The sequence below is a fragment of the Salvia miltiorrhiza genome, unplaced genomic scaffold (genome assembly GCF_028751815.1).
Source record: "Salvia miltiorrhiza cultivar Shanhuang (shh) unplaced genomic scaffold, IMPLAD_Smil_shh fragScaff_scaffold_39, whole genome shotgun sequence".
Lineage (NCBI taxonomy): Eukaryota > Viridiplantae > Streptophyta > Magnoliopsida > Lamiales > Lamiaceae > Salvia > Salvia miltiorrhiza.
This window is the reverse complement of record NW_026651458.1, coordinates 1,288,685-1,315,958: the sequence shown is the minus strand read 5'-3', so window position 1 is coordinate 1,315,958 and position 27,274 is coordinate 1,288,685. Positions and strand designations below refer to the sequence as shown.

Sequence of the window (27,274 nt, the reverse complement as noted above, 5' to 3'; positions counted from 1 at the left end):
TATAAGCCTCATGCTACTACTACTTCAATGTCCGAGGAAAAATGGTGGAAGTTAGTTTAGGCTCTCAACATTCCACCAAAAGTGAAGTATTTCTTGTGGCTCATGCTTAAGAATCTTATCGTGGCGAACTCCAGCCTCTCATCATGTGTCGTGTACCGGCTTATGTTTGTGGTGTAGGAACGCTTGGGGCACAACAACTCATTGATTGGTTCTTTGTGGGACGTTGAACAGAATATGGAAGGATTCGGAGTTCTGGCCAGTGATCAAACCTTACTTGCACCTCTCTATGTGGGATATTAGCCATGTGGTGAGAGATAACATGGGCAAGGATGGCCTGGAAAAGTGGTTTACGCGGCTATGGGTCGTATGGCATTTTTTATGTGAGATCAAACATGGTGAATCCATAAACTTAGCCGCTAGGAATTTCAACGGAAATAAGTTGATGCTTACTAACTTCCAAGAAGCTCGTGCCTAGTTGTCTTTTGCTCAACGGTTGCTTCATCCGGAGAGGGAGAGTTCGTGGCAGACACAGCAGCAAGGAGTCTTTCGTGTGGATGTGGACGTCTCTATTCGGGAAGATAGTTCAAAAAATGGTGTGAGGTTATTATCCGAGATCATCTCGGTAATGTTATTACCGCGGTAAGTTGCCAGGCTGGACATATGGCAGCGACCCTCATGAGTGAGCTACATGTTATGATTCTTGGTATTGCGTTTTGCTTGGAGAATGATATTGGGCCTATTGTGATGTTGACTGACTCGCTTCTGGTTATTCATGTGCTCCACGGCACGTTCAAGGGCACAAACTCCCTTAGCGACGAGCTTTGGGAAACTTTTGAGCACGTTAGGCAGTATTTGGTTTTTTATTTTTACCACGTTGGCCGTGAGGCCAATTTGGCAACCCACGAGCTAGCACGTTTGGCTTTTACTTCTGATGATGTCACGATCTGAAAGTCGGACTATCCGTCTTAGCTTTTGGATATCGTTCGTTCGGATATTAATAAATAAGTTTTATTTTTGCTTTAAAAAGTATATCTATCCTCAGCCCAACATTAGCAATCAATTTGGTATTTAAAAGAATGAAAATTATCCCCTTCGAAAAAAGAATGAAAATTATCAATTAGATACTTACGGTTGAAACCATCGATCAAAGACTAAAAAAAAGAATCAATCCTAATTGGGATTTTTGCGGTATATACAGATAGAGCTCGACTCAGGAGCATCACCTGACCTGGAATCTTTTAAAATCCCTCTCACCTTTTATGGTTGCCCGGTGGATCTGTGGGGGGGATTTTAATGAGACAATATTGAGAAAAGAGGGGGTGATTCTAAAGCTGATTCGCGGCTAGCTGCTTTCCGTGATGCGGCTGATTTCTATGCTATCTCGGATTTGGGTTTCACTGGTGAGCCCTTTACTTGGACTAATAATCAGGAAGGTCCAAATTGTATTCAAGAACGGTTGGATAGGGTGCTTGGAAGCTCAGCTTGGATTGACGCCTGTCCCAGTTTTGAGGTGAGCCATTTGCTTCGGAAATCTAGCGACCACTGTCCCCTTTTCATGTTGCTGGAAAAACTGGAGGATTCTACTCTTAATCGCCCTCGACCTTTCCGGTTTGAAGCAATGTGGTTGAATGATGAAAATTGCAAAAGTGTGTGTAAAGATCTTTGGAATTCTGGTGGACCAATTTCATCTGTTGAAGACGTCCAAACAAGACTTACTGATATGGGCCGTGAACTAAAATCTGGGAAAGGCGGGTGTAAACACAAATTTTATTGTATTCAATTTAATGAAATACAAAAATGTGTACAAATCCAAAATATATGGATTGAGGTGAATTTGTTGCGGGTTGCGAATCTCTACTTGATCCTCTGATTATCCTCTTCGAAGTTTATTGAAATCTTTGGAGGGAAGTACGCCTTCTTGATCTCCTTGGACTTGATTTGATGACTTGAACTTGAATTTGAATTTGATATGTTTCTTGAAATCTTTGGAGGGAAGTACGCCTTCTTAATCTCCTTAGATTTGATTTGATGACTTGAACTTGTATTTGAATTTGATGACTTGAACTTGTATTTGAATTTGATGACGTCAATCCAGAGGGCTTCCACCTTATTTCTGAATTAATCGTTGACTTGATGAATTTGATGAAGAACTCGTTGACTTCCTTGTAGAACGCCTTGATTGTTAGAGATGACTTCGTTGTAGTGAATTACTCCTTCAATGCTTGAGCTCTCAAATGATTTGTGTGTCCTAATGAGCTTCCTACATCTCATATTTATAGTTGTAGGAAAAGCTAATTAAGGAAGCTTAGGCTTGGGCTTCAAAGCCTGAGCCCGTAAATCTTGGGCCTAGGGCTGAGGTGGCACAATATGATTGGATCTTCTTGATTCATTTCCTTTTATGCAGAATTTGACACATGGCAGCTTATGATTGGCCAATAAATCCACATAATTAAATATCAATTATATATTTATTTAATTTTAGAATTATATTTAATTTAATTCCAAAATGTAAAATAAAATATATAATTTAATATTTAATTTATAATTTCCACATGGCACAATTTAATTGGCCATAAATTGTAATTGCCTACAGCGGGAATTTGGTAATGTGAGGCGACAGTGTGTCAAGCTTTGTGAAGAACTGGAGGAACTCCAAAAGATGAACCATGAGCCTCATACAAAAACTGAGCAAAGAAATATTCAGGAGGCTCTCGATGATCTCCTAACTAAAGAGGAGATTTTGTGGAAGCAGCGATCTAGAGCTGATTGGCTTGAATCGGGGAACCGAAATACTGGCTTTTTCCATAAGTTGGCCGAGGGGAGAAAGAGGCATAATCATATACGTGAGATTGTTAAGGCTGATAGAACAAAAACTCGAAAAAATGAGGAGATGGATGAGGTTTTCAGGACCCATTTCAATGCTCTCTTCTCGGCTAGTTCTACCCAAAACCCCGTGGATGTTCTCTGCTCCATCGACCCGATTGTTACAGAGAAGATGAACAGATCTTTGACCATGCGCTACACCCCGGAGGAGGTTACCCAAGCGCTAAGCCAAATGCACCCCCTCAAGGCCCCGGGGCCGGATGGTATGCCAGCTCTTTTCTTTACTTCCTTTTGGTCTTGTGTTGAAAGTGACATTATCCCTATGGTCCTTGATGTTCTTAATAATGGTGCCAGCCCCCTCCCGATTAATTCCACTCATATTTGTCTTATTCCTAAGAAAAAGAAATGTATTTCTCCGTCTAATTTCTGGCCCATTAGTCTCTGTAATGTTGTGTATAATTTAATTTCTCGTTTGAAATTGATTTTACCTTCAGTTGTTCATGAAAGTCAGTCAGCTTTTGTCCCTAGTCGCCAAATTACCGATAATGCCTTGTTAGCTTTTGAAATCTTTCATATGATGAAAATTAATAAAGCTAAAGCTCATGGGGTCTTTGCTTTTAAGCTTGATATGGCCAAAGCTTATGACAGAGTCGAATGGAATTTTCTTGAATCTATGATGTTGCATCTCGGTTTTCATAGTTCTATTGTCGATCTCATCATGCGTTGTGTCTCTACTATTTCTTTTCGTGTGTTGGTTAATGGCTATCCGGGTCACTCTTTTATTCCTAGCCATGGTTTGAGACAAGGAGATCCCCTATCTCCCTTTCTTTTTATGTTTTGTGTAGAAGCTTTATCAGGCTTACTTCGCAAAGCTAAGACCAATTCGATGATGCATGGGGCTTGCTTGTGTAAGACGGCTCTGAGGGTGAGCCACCTTCTCTTTGCCGATGACTGCATCATCTTTGGTAGGGCCCAATCGTCGAAAATTAAGGTTGTTAAGAACATTTTGAGGCAGTATGAAGGTGCATCGGGGCAGCAAGTTAATTTGGAGAAATCCAAAATTTCCTTTAGTAGTGGCGTACCTGAAGATATTCGTTGTGCTTTTGCTGGTCAACTTGGGGTTGTTCGAGCTTCTCATCGCGGAAAATATCTGGGAATCCCAAGCACTGTTGGCCGCTCGAAGACCGAAATTTTCCAAATGCTTGTGGACAGGACGCGGAAAAAGCAAAGGACTGGAAGAGGAGATTTTTGTCTAGGGCGGGAAAGATGGTTCTCATAAAGTCGGTGCTCCAATCAATCCCGACTTATCTTATAAGTTGCTTCTCTTTACCTGACCAAATTTGTCAGAGGCTGAATAGTTTTGCTGCTAGCTTCTTTTGGGGTCAGAAACAGGAGGAGAGACGCATACATTGGATTTCTTAGAAGAAACTTTGCATTCCAAAATGTGAGGGCTGTTTGGGGTTCAGAGACCTTAGCCTTTTTAATCAAGCTATGTTGGCTAAACAATCGCGGCGCCTGCTTCTCTTTCCCGACTCCCTTTTGGCTCGGTATCTTAAGGCTCGCTATTATCCTAGATCGAATATTCTCCTAGCCGGTAAAGCTCATAACCCATCCTTTACATGGCAAAGCTTATTGGTAGGAAGAAATCTTCTCTTGGAAGAAATAGCATGGAAAGTTGGTCAAGGTGACAGAATTCGGTTGGGTTGTGATGCTTGGATTCCGGCTGGCTCGGGGAATTTTTCAGTGGCTAATGTGGCAGACGAATGGAAGAATGTAAAGCTTCGGGAGTGTTTTAACGATGAAGTTGCTTCATGGGATTTTAATATGTTATCTGCGATCTTTAACTCTTGTGATTTGTCGAAGATTGTAATGCATATCAGGCCCTCTTTTGATTTCCCCGATCAGCCTTTTTGGCCGTTGGGGAAGCTTAGCTCGTACACGGTAAAATCTGGATATATGCTTGCATGCTCTATTCGGCAAAGGAACGAGGCCTCTTTTTCTTCTCGTAGGGACGATCTGTGGAAATGGGTTTAGGGGTTGGAGGTGATTCCTAAAGTTAAACTCTTTTGTGGAAATGTCTTGCTGGGGCAATTCTTACGGCAAAGGCTCTCTCTCGCCGAGGGATTGATGTGGATGTTCTTTGCCATCGGTGTGGGAAACATGAGGAAACTGTGGAACATGTGTTAAGGGGTTGCAAGTGGGCTTCTTTTCTTTGGGAGTGTTCTCCTCTTCGTCTTCCCCCGCTAGCTGCTACGAATCAATGTTCTATTATCTGTTGGTTCGATCGAATCAGGCTTTCTCATCACTCTGAGGTTCATAAAACTTTTGCGAACCTGGCTTGGTCGGTTTGGTATGCTCGAAATATGTTTATCTTTTAGGGGAAGGAGTTTTCTCATGAGGAATGCCTTTCGATTGCTCAACGGGCAATGTGGTATAAAATGCTGAAGGTTCAAACGAAGAAGGGTGCTTTTAAACAGGTGGTGTGTTCCCATGATTCCCAGACGTTGGTCTCTTGTGATGCAGCTTTTGATAGTAAAGATGGGTTGGGTTTTGGTGTGGTTATTTCGAACAAAGCTGGGGACATTCTTGCCTGTCGTTTTGGCTTTCTTCCAGGCAGGTTTTCGGCGGAAGAAGGTGAAGCTTTTGCTGCTTTGGAAGGCATCGCTTACTGTCAACGCCATGGAGATAGGGATATTATTTTGGAAACCGGCTGTCAGCCTCTCTATTGGAGACTTCTTCAATGCAGTAAGGATCTGTCGTACATTGGGATATGATTATGAACATTCTTGAGATTTCTTCAAGCTTTCTCCATTGCTCGTTTAGCTAGACTCCTCGTGAAGGCAATGCTAATGCGGCTAGATTAGCTAAATTTGCTTTATCTAACCGTGCTATCCCCTCCGATGCTGAGGTGCTTCCTTTGTATTAAACTCTCCAGTTGTTTAATGCAATTTTCTCCTTTCTCTCAAAAAATAAAGACTAAAAAAAACCATGCATTAGGGTTTCGCAAAAAAAAAAAAAAGAACATGCCGTTAAATTCTATTTAATTTTTTAATTGGAAAATTAGTATGAAGAAATAAAATAACAAAGGCGGCTTACATTACATAAGAGCTGTGGCACTTGAGTAGTATGCAAACGTATTTTGAGGGTCAAGCGGATTAGTAATGAATACTTTTAATATGAAACGACAAAATATCCACAATGTTTTAAAAAAAAACGTAAGATATTCACTTTTTTGGTGAAGGGGCAAAGTTAAAGAAAATGAAGTAAAAAATCCACCATATCAAACAAAATCAAAATCAAAATCAAAATCATAACCCTAGTTCCCAAACCCACACCTCTCTATCGTGCTCTCAAAACCGCTCTAATTTCTGGGACCTGTTTTTCTAAAAGTATAGAAAAGGTGGGAAACAAGAAGATTTCGTTGTGGATAGTTCATATAATTTGAATAGGGTGGGTAAATTTTGTCTAAAGTTGAAAGCGGGTACCATTTTCGTATACTCTGGTCTCTGCATTATATCATATAACTATAAGCTTCAACCAAGTCCAATGTGCCAAAAATATGTACTGTAGCTCCCTAACTTGAACAAATAGGATCTCGACAACATTACATAAGGCACATAGGCCTTGTCCAACTGAATATATCAGTAAACAAACACTGCTTTGATACCATATGTTGAAGCAACAAGCTGATAAAGATATTCAATGTGCGCCCCATTAGAAAAGATCTTCAAGCAAGCCAATTTTTTAATCGATTACAATAAGCATAGCCAGTTGCATATTTGACCTTCATGTTTTCATAAGCATCTTCCTGAACTCGTCGTTGGATTTTGGGTTCCCGTCCTCCTGTTCGTTAAGTGCATCAGATTGTGGTTTGCTTCGACTGCTCCAACCGAGAGGTTTCACGTTTCTTGGTACTGCAAATGTGTTCCTCCCCTTCAGCTGCACATCAACATGCTTAGAAGTGGGAGATTGTGGCTGAACGTCCATTTTTCCCTTCGGGGTCTCTCGTGTATCTGTTCTGGCTGCAATATCATTTTGTTTAATCCCATTAACTGTCACTTTGGAACGTAACAGCAATATAAATCACATATATGGTTTAAAGAATTTCAGCAATCAGGAAAAGCAGAGAATCACACATAAAGAGAATGTATCATATGAACAACGTGATTCAAGTAATGGGTCTATCAGATGGGAGTAAAGAACATAAATAGGGACAAAGTTAGGCCAGTAAGATCCAGTCTCTTCTCTGACGTTAAATATCTAATCAACATTTGCTCCGTATGAAGTCAAAGATGCTTATAGGCAGGCTATCCATGCCAAAGCAGATGGGATGAGGGATACAATCTAGCAAAACACACTCTACAAGCACATCTTCCACTATACAACCATTATTTTCGAGTCTGACATAATTATCACCTCGGACTTGTTTTTATTTTTGGACGAGAACGTTTTTTTTAAGATTACAGCATCTTTTAATTACGTAGCACATCTGGCAGGGATGTCCTCTACTTCAAACAGGAATTTGTGATGCGGCATTTTTATTATCTCGAATAGAAATTATTACGGAGGTTCAATTCATTATAGAAGACAATCAGAGTCCATTGCACATTGTACAAGTTTATCCTAGCTTAGATTAATTTTGAGAAAATATCGTGAGACTAATCCAAGCAACCCATGTGGGACCAGGATAGAAGATCTATTCAGTAACAGTTGACAAACACTAGGCAGCATGCATAATTTGAAGATAGACATGCTGTTGCATGAACTTACCATGTTCTCCTCTGACACTACGTCCAGAAACTTCTTTCTTCCTGCCTTGCTGAGGATCTGATTTCAAAATGCTTAATTTCTTACCCATAAAGATTTGTCTGTTTTTCTGCAAAGCCGCAGCAAGGTGTGGATCGTCTGAGAAATCCACATATGCTAACCCCTTCACCAAGAGACAGGTGTGTAAAATACCAAGGACCAACAGAATATAGAATGCACATGGCAAATCCAAACTCTAAATGAAAAGAGATTTTAGAGTACTCAACCACATCTTTGTGCTACTTTGAGCAATGCCCAGATTAATCTGATCAATTTCTTTTTCATTTTACAAAGAAAGTGACGGGAAAAAAGGATGTGCCTCCAAGATTTTATTCTTTTCAAATTTGATTGTAGAGAAAATAAATTTTTGAGAATAGAGCACCAGTAGCACAACCAGAACAGGATAATGAAGCCAATGGAGACGTAAAACATTATCAGAAAGTCACAAACTTCGGAAGGCAAATATTTTTTTTTTTTTTTTTTTTTAGAAAGTCAGAAGACAAATACCACTATATGTGAATTATAATTAGTATTAAGACTATTCTTTCTTTTTTATCCAGCTTGACCCTTCACCAAGTTTACTAATTACAGCCCCAATGAGAATCAAATGCTCTAGAACTCACTCTTGATTTTCTGGTAAATTTGTCCTTTAAAATCCGAACAGCTACAACTCCACCAACATCAGCAAAGAAATTATGCAGATCGTCAGCAGTTGCCTACAAATATTGTAATGAATATCTTTATCCATGAGTTAAAGATGATTAGTTAAGAAAGAAAGTTATAGCAAAAAACAACATGCCTGGAGGCTCAGATTGGAAACGAAGGCAGTGCATTGATCATTAAATTGGACAGGTTTTTTAGAGGATTTATCCTGTATTTCTGGGTTGCTAGCACGTTCTGCATTTTTGTTATCTAATTCAGCAGCTTCACTTGGTTCAGCTGATTGCCTTGCTTGACCTTTATCATTCTCTGCTTTTTTGTCTGAGTTTTGAGCCATATGTTTGTGATGCTTAGCTGGCGCCTGTTCTTCAGTTGAATGTGAAGTTAGCTTCCTCTTTTCACGGGCATTTTTCCTGGAAGGATTTTCTCTCTCATTTGTAGCTGGAACTATATTTTTGCTCTCCTGCTGCAACCTAAACAGCTGCAACTCGTGAAGACGAGGAGACACCTGCAACAATGTTAGCAAAAGTATATTGAGGAGGGGTATTGTAAATAGTCAAAATATCTCAAATTCAAAAGCATCCCAGGCCCCTCAAGAAGGAGAAGAGCCTGAATATCCAAATTGCAGGTATCCCAAATTATTTTGAGCAAGTATTTTTCATATACTCATGTCTACCTAAAATCCAAAGTACACCAAGGTTAATCATATGCAGTTCAGGACATAATCAAAATCTTTTGGTTTTCTTAATGCATACAAGTTGCAAAACCATACTATTGCACCCAATGAATTTATGAAACTAGAGAATAAACAGAAGATAAGAGTATTTGAAGTATGCATAGCTCTAAAAGCACTGGTACTTTATAGATGCGAGATAGAACTCAAAGCCAAGTCTTAGCAATAACTTAAAGTTAAATGATTCAAACAAGAAAATAAGTCAATTCCCTCAAAGTAACAGCAAAAGAAAGACAATAATCAAGCTCATGTGCATCCACAAGATAACTTTTGATTGAGATATACGACAATATCAATTAATATAATGTTGAAGGAGGGATTTTCAAAATATTAAAAGAATTGAAAATACTCAACGCTGTATATTAGAGTAGAAAACTTATTAAGAGGGACATACAAAATATAATCAATATATCCTTGAATTTTATTCATGAATTGGTTGCAAATATGTACTTCAACAAAATTAATGAACAAGACAAATTTTAATTCTATTGAAGTTCTATCCAATTCTATTTGTGGCAAACAAGAAGAGAAGAAAATTTAGCAAATAGAAAACATATAGTCTGCTATCTTCTAAATGGGCATCAATAAGGAGAGACTTCTTATTTTCGCTGTCTCCAGCAGCTCTAAAAGTCCCACACATGTTAACGGACAGGCTTCATATTCTATTCTTGGCAAACAAGAGAATAAAATTTTGCAAATAGAAAACCGATAATCTGATACCTTGTCAATGGGCATCAATTAGGAGAGACTTCTTATTTTCTCTTTCTCAAGCAGCTCTAAAAGTTCTACACATGTGTCAGAGACCGGCTTCTTATTCTAGTTGGCATAAAGAAATGTCTGGTTATCTATAATTATGATATTGAGCATTACTTATGGTTACTGACAGTTCAATATAATACTATACTACTATTAAATGCACTAATCCATATGGACACTTGGGGGCACAACCTGGTACCAAAAGAAAATATAAAGAAGAAAAAAGTGACCTACCTATTATTCATCACAACCATTTGCATATATATGGTCAATAATGCAGCACAAATCAGAAGCGCACTACTTCTAACAAGTGCAAAGTAAAACTTTAAGAATTATAGATGCTATATGGAAAATATAGTCTAATGAAATGCAATCCCAAAGTAGTGACTAGCATGCAAGGCATATTGAAAAACAAAATATAGACAGAAGTAAGTACCTTTTGAACAGCAATATCAAACTCTTCTAGCGAACCATATTCTCTCTCAAATCGCAGCCATGAATGGCAAATGTCCTGAACGATTCTGTTTTTTAGGAAAGGAAGGTATCATCTAATCCAAGGTATCACATGTATCTTAATTGAAAACATCAAGAAAACATTGAACCAATACAAACTTTGAATAAAAACTTAAAAGAATGCTGATAAATGGTACAGAGTGTTAGATTACTTAATTGTATCTAATGCGTCACTGGACTTGACTGATCCTGCTCCAACAGAGGAGGTGAACTTATTAGGCTACTGGAAGATAATTTTTTTTAACATATTTGGTAGACTTTTATGAGGAAAAGTCAAACAGGACATCAACATTTTCTAAAAGGACAAAAGAAAGACTTGAATGCATGGGCTGGCTATTTGAGTTCTGCAACATCAATGGTGGAATAATTGGGAAAACGTTACATATGCATCTTATAACTGAAGAAGCCAAATAAGCTTGTCTGGCTCATACTAAAGAAGCACAAAATTGTATCAGCTTTCCATTCTAACATACAGCATAATTTTAGCCTCCAAAGTTTTTTACGATGAATAGGCCCATTTCCTATTCTTCAAACAAATTAATCATATGCAGCACATAACAACCAACAGCAGTAAGACCAACTGTGACTAAAAACTTTTTGAAAAGTTACTCCTGTCTTCAAGAATTTCAGAAACAAGTTCAAAGATGGTTATGGAGAGCAATAAGCAGATACATCCCCTGAGAAAAATCATTTTTCTTTTTTTCAAGAGGAATATGAGATAATGTTATGACTCCAAAAAGAGGTAGAAGACTCACTTAAAGGGGAAATTTTCCTCTACGAACTTCCATTCCCCACCCAGAAAAAATCAACGGAAAGGGGAAGCCCCTTCGAACCATCTAGAAGAATAGTCAGCACGAAATCCTACCTCTGAGCCTGTTCCTGGGAATCTCTTACTATAGCATCGTTTGTAAAGGGATCTGCCTTCATTTATATTGCCCATCTCAATCTCCCATGCTATATAAGCTTGCCAAGCTTCCACCATAGACCCACTTGAAAATAACAGAAGAGCAAATATAGTTCAATAAATCTGTTTATAACAATCAACAAATCCAGAACCAAACATAAAAGAGAAACAATACAGGAATCACCATATTTTAACCAAGCTCTCCCAGACACCACGAGCTGCAGTCAAATCTTTTCCATACTTTAACTCCAATCGGGCCCAATAACTTTGTATGCGAAGTAAACTTTCTGTGTTCTTTAGATGTGGGGACAGGAAATCTGATGCACGCTAAGATCCAAAAACAAAAAATTAGGTATTAAGGGGTTAACAGATTTCAAAATTACACAGTTTCGCCACACTGGCTAAGTAAAAATAAAAGAGACACACTAGCCAATATCAGCAGTTGACATAAAATAGACTGCAAACATTAAGCTGTACATCTTTTTGAGACTTTGACAGAAGTGGACACGAAAATAATTATCAGAACAATCTAACTGTTAGTTAATTGATTGTACTTTGCACTTCTTCAGGACAGATCCACACATCAAAATCAATAGAGAAAAATATTAAATGAGAGTATTTGGTGGCTATTCAATCATGAAGGATACTAGGCATCTATAAGCATTCAATGAGATAGCATGATTGTGGGCAACTCATATGTTTCAAGCCAGGGCTTCAAAAAGAATAAGTAATAGCACTAAAAATAACTATTCCATAGCCTTGCGATAGTATAATTTCCTGATAGAAGACAAGACCAGATTTTCACCTAGTCATGGTGATTTTTTATAACCAAGCCAAAAGAGTATCTGACAGAGCAGAAAGTAATTAAACAATGTCAATCAACAATTACGATAAAGGACAAATATGTACCAGATCCCTGTAAGGTAGCTTATTGTTGCAAAAGCAAAACTACCAATTATCAACCAGCACTGACTAATGCACCAGCAGCAGTAAATATATGAATGAAGCTCTGATTTTAAACCTGTGAACCCTTTCGAGCTAAATAGTGCAGAGATGATATGGTGTGTTCAAAGTCCTCTGGGCTCCTTTTTCCACATCTTCTTAAAGAAAACCATATGTATTCAGTTGTTGTTGTGTTTGTGCATGAGATGTTATGGTTTCAAAAGTGCAAACAGATAGAAGTACTGACCAAATAGTATTTGGCAAAAGCAACAGTAGAATGAAAAAAGTGTGCAGTTGTTGATCTTCTTTCAGGTTCTAGATAAGTGAAATGAGACTGAACTTTCAGATTGCTGTATCAACTAGTTAAACTACAAATAAAGGGAGCAAACTGAGAACTTCAACATGTCTGACAAATTTGTCAATCCGCATTTACTAAAAGCGGTGTATGTATCTGGCTGTTGGGGTGTGTGTGTGTGAAGTTAAGGCTTCAATAGTTCTAACAGACAGGTGAACGGACAAACTAGTATTTGGCAAAAGCAACAGAAAAAAAAAGTGTGCAGTTTTCTATCTACTTCAGAGTTTAAGTTTAGACACATCAACTACTTTAACCACCAACAAAGGGAACAAGCTAAGGACTGGCACATTTCTGACAAATTAATTATCAACTCCATAGTTACAAAAAACAAGCAGGTTAAAACTGTAGGAGATCTAGGATGCCCAAGGCAATAGTCAGTAAAACACTTAAATAATTCCACATTATAAAACCTGAAATATAGCCCTTAAAACTGCATAATCCATCTCATCCTTCACAGCTGTAGATGAAGACATTCTCCGCCTTAACCCATCTGCTCTTGTGAGAAATACATTTAGGTACTGAAACAGAAAATGCAGGCGAAGTCAAAAATATACAAGAAAACAGCAATCAGTTTACTTCTACGTTCCAGGTATATAATTCTAAGATCCAAGTTATTCAGAAGAGCCAGACAGTCAAAATGTTGTGTAACTCTCCGAATACTTGAAATGCAAATATTTTCAGAGCAATTAATCATATGAAGAGAAATCCTTATACGGTTACCTCATCAAAGCCTGAAAAAGTGCACAGCAGCGATCGTTCAAATACCTGAAAAAATGAGATGAGATGTTGCACACAATAGAAAAGGAGGAGGGAGGGAGAGGGCATAGGAATAGCAAGAAAATAAGAGTTTAGAGATTATGTATTATGTTTGAAAACACCGCTTTTGCAACAAAATGTTGTTTCACTTAATCAAATAGTAGAAGAGTAAAACAATATTCTTCAAATAACAGAAGCAGACAGAATTAACATGCAAACAGGTATATAATTCTCATGGATATCTGACATGATACTGCACACTTGTTGTTGCAACTTGCATGTGCTCTTTCTCGTTCTTGAATGAACATGCAAACAGGGCACACACAACAACAAGTGTGTAGTATCATGTCAGAGATCCATAAGAATGTGTAAAATATGTGCAGAAACAAGTATGCAACAACAATAAGAATTTGAGTTACTGGATTACCTGAAAGTATGTGTAAAATAGCAGTAAGATAACTCTGACACAGGATGCCTTAGTTATTAATACATTTTTCTTGGCTTTCTAGATTTTTTCCATTGCATAAAGAAACAAGTCAGTTTGGCTGAGCTTATATAAGCTCCTTAAAACAGCTTATAAGCTCTTCAAAAGTGTTTGACAAAATAAGCTCCTTAGCAACTTGTAAGCTGTAAAAATAAGCTCCAACAACTTATAAGCTCCTCAACAAATAAGTTCCTCAACCCAACTTATTTTTTCATAATCTTATAAGAAACATTAATTTTACAAAAATAACTCTACTATGATTTATTATTTCCATCATATACCATTTCAATTTCATCTCTCTCCAATTTTCTCTCTCTAACTAGGATTTTCTTTGTAACTCACAATTTTCTCTCTCTAACTAGGATTTTCATAATCTTATAAGGTGAATTGTTCAAACATTTTGACAACTTATAACTTATAAGCTCTTGGGAAATTACATCTTATACATCCAGTGTTGTAAAAGGCGTCGGTGAGGCGCGCCTCAGGCTGAGGCGTGAACAAAGCGCCCCAAGGCTTAAGCCTTATGTGCCTAAATTGAGGCTTACGCCTTTTGAGTGTGAGGCGTACGCCCTGGGCGCGCCTTAAGCCTCGATCAGTGAAAGGCGCGCCTCTGTCTAGGTTTCAAATTAGCCTGTTTTGGGCTTTTTTGGTTAAATTGTTTGAATTTTTGCAAAGCCCATATCAATTAAAGAAAAGCCCAACCCTAATTGATGTTAAAATTAAAAAACTCAACCCTAATTGATGTTAAAATTGAAAAATATAAAGCAAAAAAAAAAAAAACTCCAGCGCTGATTCTGTTCGCTTCCTCTCTCCCCTCCTCACTCCTCAATCAGTTCTTGCCACCACCCTCCGCTGTGACCCTCCTCCAGCGCCACCAACCTCCGGCGCGCCACCAGTTTCTGGCGCCAGCTACTGAGGTATTTAGGGCGATGAGGAGGAGCAGGAATGGGAGGAAGATGGCAATGATGAGTAGATCACTATGATGCTTAAGTATTTAGGTCTTAAGTGGGGTTAAACTAAGACTTAAGAATTAAGACAACTATGGTGCTTGAATTTGAACATTTTATGACTTCATTGTGATGTTTTTATGATTTATAAGTTATTAAGTTAAAGTTTGGTTAATTATCTAGTGTTTAATTTGTTTTATTTTGATTTTATAAAGTTTCTGAATTTTATCTTTTTAAGTCCGAGGCTTACGCCTTGCCTTTTAGAGACAAAACGCCTCAGCTACGCCTCTGTTTTTAACAACCTTGTATACATCTTATAAGTTATTGGAGCTTATTATAAGGTCTCTAATATAAGCTTAGCCAAACACCCCCTAAGAGACAACGAAGCACAACTCAGTTGGTAAGACGTTTCCCCTTCAACTAATAGGTCGGGGGTTCGAGTCAGCAAGGGGGGAAGTGGGGAACCATTATTGATCCTCTTTTTAAGATAAGGAAAAAAAAAACCGGCTAAGATAATAGAGTGGAATGGTTGATTTCTAATCTTATGAATCAACAACAAAGTTATGGTATTAAGTGAGATTGGTATGGAAAATACTGTTTTACCCCCAAATCTGAGAAACTAGGAGAGATTTTTCCATGTCAACTTAAGCAATGCATTAAAATGCAACTACAACATTGAATATGAAACACATTTATTGCAAACAAAAGAATAATCATTCATTATGTGTTAGACTCATAGAAGGACTGGAATACAAACATACTGTTGATAACTCTTCCTCAGAAGCATGACTACGTTCCAGGGCAAGTAAGTAGCGAACCCACAGTTCACCTACCCAGGGACAGTTTCTTGTGGCCCTATAATAACTGTCCCTCACAATTCTGGCTGTCTGCAATGCATCAGTATCAAATGTGATTTAATGCAACCTTAGACAACATAAATGTGTGAGATAAGATGACTACATAAAATGAAGTACAAAACCTTGAATGTTTTATCCAGGTACTGCGTATAGTCAAGCCATAGATCAGCAGATACAGGAAACACGGATATAGCACGTTCATACAAGATCTGTATACGGGCTGGATCTCCAGATGAGTGCTCAAATTTCAAGTAAGTCTGCAGAAGTATGAAAATCATTATTAATCTGAAAGTAGTCTGCAAATATTAGAAAGTACACGTTTTACATAAATAAATTTGGTGTTAGATGTCATCTGTCTTTTGACAGTGATGGGAATTGGCCATTATATAATAAGAGCTAGAACAATTTCGGTATTCAACGTCATAGATGTGAAAATTAAACTTCAGCAAGTCAGTTAGAAGGATTTGTGACATGGATATGAAATCCACATAACAACTTCATTGAGCCATTTAGATGAGTTTATTCTACCATTTGAAACCCTTAACTCTAATTGTGTACCATTGTTTGAGATAAATTGGAGTATTTGAGGCCAACTTAATACAGAGCCATTCAGGTCTTCCCCTAATTCATCTCCTAAAATCAAAACCTCCAGTCAGAATGCAACCTCATTTTCTCTGAAACATAAGTTACGTGGAAGAAACACACGGGTGAGAAACTACAGCAGAAGCTCGGTATGTAAACCTTGAAGGCCTAATTTGTTTTTACCTTGGACACGTTTTTCCAACTTTGTACTGTGCTTGACACTCATAACAAGTGTCCTTTCAATCTATTTTCACTCAAAATACCCACTTACAAAAACTTCATTCAGCCCTATATCATCATGTCGGAACCACTGCTAAAATATTCATCGTTTTGTATTAGCCATAAATTTAAAGTTCACCCACCATATAATAAAAGATGCTATAAACATATTTTCATTTCAGTCCTATAACTCAGGTCAAAACATCATATAAACATACAATTTCCAATTTTTTCAAATAAATAAAGAAAAAGCAATAATACACAAAAATCAACAGAATAACATAAAATGCTTATGAACAATTGAAACTGGAACTGGAAATGAAATATCTAGATTCTTAAAATATTTCATCAAGATATGAAGTGCTAATGGACAACTAAAATCACCATTCACCAAGATGCTATAAAATTAAGCATAGAGCAGATACATGTCTGATTGAACTTCAAAAGTCAAATGAAGTAATTTTTCTTTTCTTCAAAATTAAAATAAAGTATGAGGAGCTTATGATTCTTATACCTAGATTTCTTCATCTTATAATGTGTAACTTCCAGATTGTGATAACAGCAACTCTTAGTAACAAAGCCAATCTCCGAAAGAAAAGGACTATGAAGGGCCACTACCAGAGATAGAAGGACATCATGCAGTAATGACACAACAGCTGAGAGTCTAAGACACCACATTAAATTCCCTGATTTAGGTTCCATATGGTGATAAGAATATTATTACAAAAAAGAGAAGTGCTGCGGATCAGTCAAAAACAACAAAGCAAAGTCCTCTAACAACTCTCAATGGTTTTTAAATTTTCCACCTCAGACAACCCCTTTGAGCAGTAACGAGGAATCAACCGAGATCGGTTCAAATTGCATTGCGCTTTTCAGCGCCAGCACAATATTTCTGTAAGCGAATCTCAATTTGCATCAACCTAACCTACAATGTAATCAAAATATAAACATCTCGTCTTTTGAACAAGCACTTCAATCCTTTTAAGTGGTCGATGAGTCTTCCTTTTTGTTTATAGAAAATATAATTTCCTCTGGTAGAGAGAATAGAGAATTCTATAGTGAAAGTACCATGAAGTCTTGAAGTTTTTCAGAGTCTGTATTGTTCTTGGAAATATTTTCTTCTAGATGAGCACGGTCATTCAGCATCTCCAATGCCTTTTGATATACAGAGACAACATGAGATGGAAGGTCATCTGATTCATTACTGTTAACATTATTGAGACGCCCATGATCAGCTTCCCATGCCTTGTAAGCAACAAGTGTTGATTTTAGGTCGGTATGGGGAATAGACAACTGACGATGAAATAAATTTCGCACGCGCTGAATCTGCTTTTCTTTTGCCTGCAAAATTAGTAGCCACTATTAACTTGGGAAACTTATAAGGATTCAGAAGTAACATACCAGTTAACAAGAAAGAACATACTTTTTTCTGATTAGGAACAAAAACTGGCTGAATGAGCTTATGATAAGCACAAACACGTAATTCATAAGATTTAGGGTTTAGGGTTTAGGGCTTAAATTGGCAGAGTAACTTATAACTTATACTCCCTCCGTCCACAAACAGTGTGTGGTGGAGTGGAGGGCACGAGTTTTAATAAAAAAGTTGGAAGATGTGATTTTAGTGTTAAACGTATTGGGCCCACCAAATTGTAAAAGTAAAGGGTGGGTATTTTGTAACAATTGAATGTGAATTGAGGTTTAAAGTATAAAGGAGGTTTCTAAAAAAGGAAACACACAATCTTTGTGGACGGAGGGAGTAACAATTAAAAAGGGACTCTCTTGATAAGCAAACGTATGATTTTTCATAGAAACAGCTAATCAAAAAATATACTGCATCTGCATCTATATCAAGTGATGCCCGTCCCTACACATAAGCTGAAATAACTAGGCCTATAGTTGCATAGACCTCCATGTTCCCAACATCCATTAGTAATGTCTGAAAAGGCGAGGATGACAAAAGAATGATCAATTCTACTACCACACAGTGAATAATTAAATTTCAACCACACGTACAGCTCAGATACAAGTACCATAGGGAAAACATTATTTACAGAAAAATCATAAACTTAATGTAGGAAATGAATAACAGTCTCTAACCCCAGAGTCAGTTTCGTCAATAATAAAAATAATTGCTTCTTCAAATTCCCTGTATAGTTCCCATATACGATGACCTCCAGCAACATGCAAGCCAGCGGCAGTAAGTGCACGCTCAAACAGATTTCTTGCTTTCGAGATGCCCACAGCAGAACATTCTCTGACAGATGGATCATGTTCTTGGACAAAATTTAAGTAGTCACACCAAAGGTCAACAGACTGCACAAAGAAGCATCAGTCAACTCTTTATTTTCATAAGTAGAGCTGCTTATAAACCAGCACTTTTTTCAATATACATTTTCGGAAGCAAATGGGATTTATCAATCTTTAATCAAAAAAATAGACCAACTTTTATTACTAGAAAGTAAACTGCAAAATGCTTTTCTAGAATGCACTATACATATATACAAATATATATATCATCTTCTAGAAGAAACTGTTCAATTTCCATAATATTCTTGGCTGTTATATGCATATATACCACTAAGGCAATGCACTGCAGAAAATAACTAAAATGATCAATAGAAATAACTTTTATTGGCTTTTTAGTTTATTGCTTACTAAACTAAGTTCTCTTCTTAGGGTGCATTCTCTTTGATGGAAAAGGGTGGAATACATATATTTTTCCCCTTTTTCCACTCTTTTCACACATTCTCTTTGTTTGAAAATTTTCCTCGGGCAGGAGGGAAAATTTCCCGGGCAGCACCTTTTCACTCCAATTCATGATAATATTATCACAAGTTATAGGTGTGATAATATTTTCCCATATGTATATTTTTATGATCTTTCAATTTAACCATCAAAGTTTATATACAATTTAACTCATCTTTCTATATTTCTTCTTCTCTCTCTTCATATTCTCTCTCCCCACTTTCTCTCTCTATCTTTTCTCTCTTCATAATATTTTCATACTATATTTTTCCACCAAAGAGAACATGAGATAAAAAGAGTGGGGACCACTAAAATGTGATAAAAAATTTCCATCTTTTCTTTTCCCTTCTTTTCCCATGATAAACTTACAACCAAAGAGAACACACACTTAGATGTGAAAGGGGATAAAAATTTAATCATAATTAATGGAGATTGACAACTACAATAAGAAACAAACTAAACTTTAACAACATATCATGGTGATACATTCCCATTCACTTTCCTTAACCAATAGTATCATTTGAAACTCATATCCAGAAAGACGTTCTGCAAGCTTAGCTCAAAAATTATGAGCCAAGCTTGAATGGCTGAAATCTCAGATAACTTGGCCATTTTATTACCCCATTAAAAGCATTAATTAAGGCTCGCTAAAGAAAAATAATCTAATTTTACTACTTCAAACATGGTTGGGACAAGTAAACAAAAAGAAAACTTTGTTCAGCCCGATATATTAGTAAAAGTCACACTATGAAGCTTGTGACCACTAATGACTAAAGGAAGTACGTAAAAATCTAAGACAATTTATACATCTGAACAGAACCTAATCTGATTACCATGGCGAATAGAAAACTGCTAATCTTAATGTAGGTTTTCAGATATAATGTATAAGAACCAACCATATAATCAGATACTCCTTGTTCATACAGCTTTTCGATCTGAGGAAATGCTTCTACCCTGCAAAAGAATGGTTTATCACATAATAATGCGACAGAATGTCCACCAATACTCACAATATAAAACATGAAACCTAATTCTGGCATACATTAATCAAGATTCAAGTGTACACAAAACACGTGAGCAGAGATAGGGAGAGGGGGAAAGGGAAGAGAGCATGCAGTTTAATATGCTCTGGTGCAGACCATCATGTATTACTAATTGTTAAAAAATAGCCAAAAGTTAGCTAGTCCATCATTGGTCAGCATATTGCATATAACCAAATTCTATCATAACATTAATATGTAACTAATTATCAACTACAGAATATAAGCTATATCAAGATATTGGCTAAATTACTAAATAATAGTGAGCAAAAAACATGGTACAATCAAGAAATAGCAATATCCTTAGAAGCCACAAGACGAGTGAAACAAACTATTCCCATAGGAGAAGAATTAAAGTATTCTGATCCTGCAATCAAGGAGAATTATCTTGACAGCTGCCAGCTCTAGCTAAAGTTGTAAAACTGCATCAGTATATCGGCAGCTAAGAGTGTGTCATGCTATATTTGCCATATATAAATGAATCTTCAATGGCTTCCACAGAAGAAGAAGTTTTATAATATGGGCTTCTTTTATCAAAGGACCTTATCACACATAATTATAGTTTTATGCTTACACTCAGTAATCACCTTCTATCTCACTACTATCCAATCAGCTACATGCATTAAGTCATAACGGATACCTCACTAACTTAATTAAGACTTACATAATTCTAATTGATTGCTATTTGAAAGTACATTTTTCTCCTCCTGTTCTATTCTTTAAGAACACATCCACCTTTTCCTCCCTACAAAATTATAAACCATCTCACTTACTCTGTCCCAACATTATGTATTAATGATCTTGGTAAGCGACAAAAAATTCATGTAGTCCGAGAAACTAACACCATATCAAACTATCAGACAGAATATATGCAAGAGATTCATTGGGCACCAATACAAAGATCAGATATGCATATGCCAAAATTTTATAACAGTTCGCACAGGGCAATGATCAGCCCTAAAATATATCACCTTGTTACAATCATAATTCAGTAAGCCAAAACACTATTGTCTTTCTTTCTGTAGCTTATAGCTTATAAATTATACAGGACACCAGTTAAAATCTTAGAAATTAGAGTAACCAGAGTGATCAGACAGAATTGTAACATCGAAACATGGATTCAAAACAAGCCAAAACAAACAAACATGTAAATAAAAAACTCACGAGGAGCTAATGGTAGTTTGATCTTTAGCCCATTCCCGCCACATTTCAGGAGTCAATGGGAATAACAAACTCATTGCTTCCCTTGCTTGACTCAGCTTCTCTATGTCCCCTTGCTTCCGCAGAGCTTTTATATACTTTTAAGAATCACAGAGAGAGACCGAGAATCAGCATAATCCTCCATACCGTGGAAAGGCAAAGCTACAGACTAAGAGATCAAACTCTGAAGGCTAAAACGTAAGGGGAAAAATTCCGTCCATCAAAAGAGATATATATGCGCCAATATAATTGCAACATCCCTGAAATAACTCTAGTTTCCAGACAGAAAAGCTAGCACACACAAGTTCATACATATTCATTTCATCTGAATCTTCCCAAAATATAACCATACAAAATGAATGAAAGTATGCATGTTTTTGTGAGGCAGGTGAGGCTGTTTACTTGGACATGAGAATCATAATCCGATGGATTATTGTAGAGCTGTGTTTCTAGTGCTGCAATTTGAGCCTTCTCTTTGGATTCATCTTCGGAGTCGGAGTCCGATTCAGATTCCGAGTCAGAGTCCGAGCCTTCACTAGGGTTCTTAGCGTCGGGCATCAACTCTTCGTTTGTCTTGGTGTCTTCTTCTAGGCCAGTTGATGGAGCAGCTGCTAGGGTTTCAAAATCCGCCATTTTCACAAATTTGAAGCTTCAGGAGGAAATTTTCAGAGCTAGTACAAGTATCGAAGTAAAACAGTCTCTTTCCAAACTTCTGCAATTTAAGGACATGTTTATCTTTGATTTGTTCCACTTTTATTAAAAAAATTATGTTATGCAAATTTTCCGAAATAAGTTAGTTTTATTTAATTTTAATTTCTACTGATATTTATATTTTCTTGATTAATTTAATAATTTCTTGATTAATTTAATTAAAATTTAATGTAATTTATTAATTAAACAAATATCTGTTAGAGTCAATGTTGACTCCGACAATGTTGGGACCAATGTTGATAACATTCGTATTTTCAATGTTGGGTGGAATATTGATAACATTCATGGTGTCAACATTTCTGGGTTTCAACCAACATTCTGGAGTCTGCCTTGACTCTATACTTTGACTCTCCATTGGTAATTGTATATATTTAATCTTTACCTTCCTTTCACGTTTTCTTATTCTTTGGTTGTGAAATAACAGTTCTATGCTTGTTGATCACGTTTCTAATAAGTGGATATGCGGTTATGCATGGTTCAAAGTAGTGGGAAGGCTGTTGCTATTTTTCAGGAACCATGATCTCGTAGCCAACATCCCAAGGCTGGTCGACTAGCAGTTATTGAAGACGGATTGCAGCAGTTATAGGAAGGTTCTGGAAGTGGGAAGTGGATGAAACCAACCACGACATGAAGGCCTATAAATGCAGCAAGAAGCTTCAATCATCCTTACGTTTTGGAAGTGCAAAATCAGAGACTTAACATTCACTCACAACCATCTCGTCATTTTCCTGCTGCAAACGTGTCACCGGTTCTTCAAGGATTGCTTTGACGAAGTAGACTTAGGCAGCCAATCTGTAAAGTCTATCTTTGTATCGACGGGACGTCGAGGGCAAAAGTTGAAGTGCAAGGCCATTGGAGCGTAGCAGGTTGTTTGCTTTGTCCGATTAACTTTAGTTATTCGGCTGTTTTGGGTTCTGTGTTGTATCAACATTGTAGTACTGAAAGTAGATAGGTTGGTTTATCTTAGGCAGTCATTCTGTAAAGATAGATCTCCAAGAAGATCCAAATCTGTACTTTGTATTGTTGATTCAACATAGTGTTTTTTGCCTTGAGGCACTCACGGGTTATTTATAATCCGTGAAAAAAATATTCCTGTGTGTTATTTATTTCCGCTGCATGTTGGTTGTAATGTTAGTAACATTCTGTTGATAACATTGCATCCAACATTACTCTTTTATTTACACAGTTTTACTTTGTTGGTAATTTGGGGCACTAAACTCTTTCAATATCTAAACGGGCGCACGCAGTGCAAAATGTGTGCGGGTCGAACCTGACCCATACGGGTTTGATTTGATCCAAAACCCTATCAAATTCTATTAATTTATTTTTATGTATACGGACTATCACTTTATTCATTAACACTCTCACTTTTACTAAGAATAACTATTATTTTTGCAAATGTCATTTTTAAAAATAAAAATTTATCACTTTTATTTGAAACATTGTTACTTTTATGTAAAATTAATGTCACTTTTATTCATAAGAATTGTCACTATTATAATGATTACTTTTAGTTTAAGCACACGAATTGTTACTTTTATTTGGAATATAATGTTATTTTTATTCATAAAAATAGTAATCTTTATTTGCAAGAACTAACAGTTTTATTCACAAAAACTGTTTACGACCCAACCTGCACGCACCATGTGGTCGTGCGTATGCAGGTATTTGTGATATGTAAATAGGCATATAATCGAATCGTCTGTAGAGACTACTTTTATGTGAGTATATGCCAACGGAAGCGCCTTGATCGACGTGAAAATGGAAGAGCTTACACTTCGTGTAAACGAGGATAGCCAAAAGTTCTCCATTTATCAACCAATCTGATGCAGCCCAAGGTTCGTCGTTAGTGCAAGAATTAATAAAGAAGCCAATTGGAGATGGTGGAGTTGGCGCGTTGGATAGCCCACTTTTGATTATGTGCATTTGGGCCGAGGATAACCAAAAGTTCTCCATTTTATTTTCAGCCTTGTTATTTTAGAACTCAATAGTTTAGCTTATTGGGTTATTTTCGAAAATTATGGAATAAGGGCCTTGTTTGGCTGATTAGGGTTTGTTTTAAGTTGTTTCCTTCTTAGACTAAGTTTAGTTTTTGCCTATACATATGGCTTTTATGTGTTGGCCGAATTTGGAAGATTATTATTTATCAAAACTGTGAGTTTTATTCTCTCTTGAGAGTTTTCGAATTCCTCTTGAAATTCCAAGACGAATTCATCTATCGACGTAACGACGAGTCAACCAACCCTCGTCGGGTGTCAACATCACGTTGGGGTTGTCACAGCCCACTATACCTAAGTACAGATTAACCGGGGTTATGACTCGAGGTGGGAATTAAGAGGCGAAAAAGAAAGGAAATTATTTGTGACTTAACACTTTAAGAAAAAGACATTCATTTAAAGCAATTACTAATATATATATATATATGACTGTTTGAGTAAATACAAACATTCATATCAAAAGACTAGACCCACGTGACATTATCCAAAAAAATGTATTAAGTTCATATAGAAGCGATAACAAATATCAGAGTGTTGCAGCGGAAATACGTGTGAGTTATGCATATGAAGATGCATACTCAAGGTTTCATTACTTAATCATCATCAAAAGAGAATCCGCTCAACACCAATCCATTCCATCGCCAGCTCAACCTGCACATTTAGAAATACATGCAGGGCTGAGTATAAAATATTCAGTGGGCACATGCCGAAAATACAAACATGCATAAACATATATAAATTGTACTGCCAAACAGTAACACATAGGGATTTTCTTGAAAGACCTGTGCTTACTAAAACATTTCTTTCATTTTCATAAAGTCGACTGGCCAGTCACATTTTCCTTTCATATGTTCCATATCTGTCTTTTCTGTCATGCGCCGGGAATGAGGCTTCAAGACAGTCATATATATATATATATATATATATATATATATATATATAGGGGGCGGTTATTCAATAAACCACCCTTATTTTAAGAATTACGAACCAGCAAAAATGCATGAATTTTTTATATAACACGCATGAATAAACTGTATAACGGTATGAATATCGAAAAAATAAATTTTTGCTACCTTTGGGATTCGAATTCATGACCATGAATATATCCAACAAGGTGATGAATCAACCGTAGATCTTGATGATCTAAGGGCTGAAAATGGTTCTTAATTTATATTTTAATAAGTGTTCTTATTTTAGCCTTCTCCTATATATATATATATATATATTAGTAATTGCTTTAAAGGAATGTCTTTTTCTTAAAGTGTTAAGTCACAAATAATTTCCTTTCTTTTTCGCCTCTTAATTCCCACCTCGAGTCATAACCTCGGTTAATTCGTACTTAGGTATAGTCGCGACCACACTCGCTATCATACTACGTGGTTTTATCACTTCTATTCTCATCTTATCAAATTCCCTTATAAGCTCATCTGCTCTCGTGAAGAGGTAACCTAACTTTGATGACACCTTCCGGCTTAATGCGTCAACTACTACATTGGCTTTTCCCGGGTGATAATTAATACCGCAGTCATAGTCTTTTACGAATTCGAGCTATCTTCACATTCTTTTGATATGAATGTTTGTATTTACTCAAACAGTCATATATATATATATATATATATATATATATATATATTAGTAATTGCTTTAAAGGAATGTTTTTTTCTTAAAGTGTTAAGTCACAAATAATTTCCTTTCTTTTTTCGCCTCTTAATTCCCACCTCAAGTCATAACCCCGGTTAATCCGTACTTAGGTATAATGGGCTGTGACAGAGGTATAGGGATTCCATCGCCTATATCATTCCGTGGGTTAAATCAGAGGTTTTAGGATCTTCCATTATCTATCGTTTGTTCTTAAGTCTTCCGGTAGCGTGTTCGTTTGAATGGTCTGGCAAGGATCGTATCATTTGGCACCAGAGCCGCGTTTTATATCCAAGTTTCGTTTTCGTTTCTGTCTTCGTTAAGGGTAGAAATTCTACAGTACTTGATAGCACCATCGAGTACACAGAGTACTCGATGACACCATCGAGTAGTATGTGTACTCGATGGACTACCAAGTACCGTATCGAATAATGATTTTTTTCGTTATTTAGATTACAAACGATGTAACATTTTTATTTGTTAATAAAAAAAATACAAAAAATATTATTCTTCATTACTCGACGGTGTACTCGATGGAACCATCAAGTACGTGATCGAGTACTCAGTGTACTCGATGGCACCATCAAGTACGTGATCGAGTACTCGGTGTACATCTTTCACAATTTTCAATTTTGCCTATTTTCTTGAGATTTGTAATCATAATTATGTTACATCTAATTATTAACGAATTATCGTTTGTGCGAATTATAATCAAATAAGATAATCAACTAAATTATCACCCAATCATCAAATATTATAGCCAATGACACATCAATTAAAAATAAAACCAAAATAGTTTAGTTTTCAAACAAAACTTCTAAAAGAATAATCTAATCACATGTCAACCAAAATATTCTGGATCCTACAAACCACCTGTACTCAAGAATATAGGCTCCATCTGTTGGTTGTCCCTTATGCTCCAAGAGAAGCGCGACGGGGGCAGCAGAACAGGTCGCGCGACCTAGGTTGGCTGGGCGTTCGTGGCTGCGCTAGCTTCGACGACGGCGACGGGGCAGACGGCGGAGAGGGCGAGCGATTTTTTTTTTTAAATATGGCTGTGCGATTTCATTTTGAGAGAGAGAAGAAGAGATTGTTTGAATTTCCAGAAAAAAAAATAAAATAAGTAAGGGTATAATAGTGTTTTTAGGAAAAAAGGGTTATTTAACTTGTATATTGAAAAGTAGGGCTATATAACTAATATATTTATGAAATATGGCTATAGAAAGATTTGCCTCTATTTTTTATTACTCCATTCATCCCAACTTTTAGTATTTTACTTTCATTTTTTGGTCGTCCCACATTTTGGTATACATTTCTATTTTTAATAAAAGTAGGTGAGACCCTTACTCCACTTTTATTATTTTAACACTCACATAAAAGGTGGAACCCTTATTCTACTCACAACACCCAATCACTTTATTAAAACCCGTGTCACTCTCAACTGGATACTAAAAGGTGGGACGGAGGGAATACTTAACATTATAAATATAACAACTAGGGGTGTCTAAACGGGATGCGGGTATCGGGTTACCCGTCCCGACCCCGATACCCGATCAGGGTATCGGGTACCCGATACCCGCAATTAACGGGAACCGGGTCGGGATCG

General features: G+C 36.8%; 2 protein-coding genes across 2 annotated transcripts; one reads left to right on the top strand and one right to left on the bottom strand.

The window, feature by feature from the left end:
• The first annotated feature begins 660 nt into the window (after positions 1-660).
• Positions 661-5,763, top strand: LOC131002949 (uncharacterized). Its single transcript, XM_057929440.1, has 3 exons — positions 661-855; positions 2,594-3,086; positions 3,669-5,763. The coding sequence occupies exons 1-3, from the start codon at positions 661-663 to the stop codon at positions 4,100-4,102; spliced, it is 1,122 nt and encodes a 373-aa protein (XP_057785423.1). The 3' UTR covers positions 4,103-5,763.
• A 547-nt stretch (positions 5,764-6,310) lies between these two features.
• Positions 6,311-22,098, bottom strand: LOC131002911 (uncharacterized). The gene is made up of 16 exons (XM_057929396.1): positions 21,725-22,098; positions 21,287-21,420; positions 19,979-20,036; positions 18,435-18,650; positions 17,406-17,678; positions 15,659-15,793; positions 15,441-15,566; positions 13,213-13,257; positions 12,903-13,010; positions 11,380-11,522; positions 11,157-11,280; positions 10,215-10,289; positions 8,429-8,797; positions 8,253-8,345; positions 7,594-7,753; positions 6,311-6,845 (listed from the first exon to the last, which is right to left on the bottom strand). Exons 1-16 carry the CDS (start codon positions 21,953-21,955, stop codon positions 6,610-6,612), a joined length of 2,526 nt encoding a protein of 841 aa, XP_057785379.1. The 5' UTR covers positions 21,956-22,098; the 3' UTR covers positions 6,311-6,609.
• Positions 22,099-27,274: the final 5,176 nt, after the last annotated feature.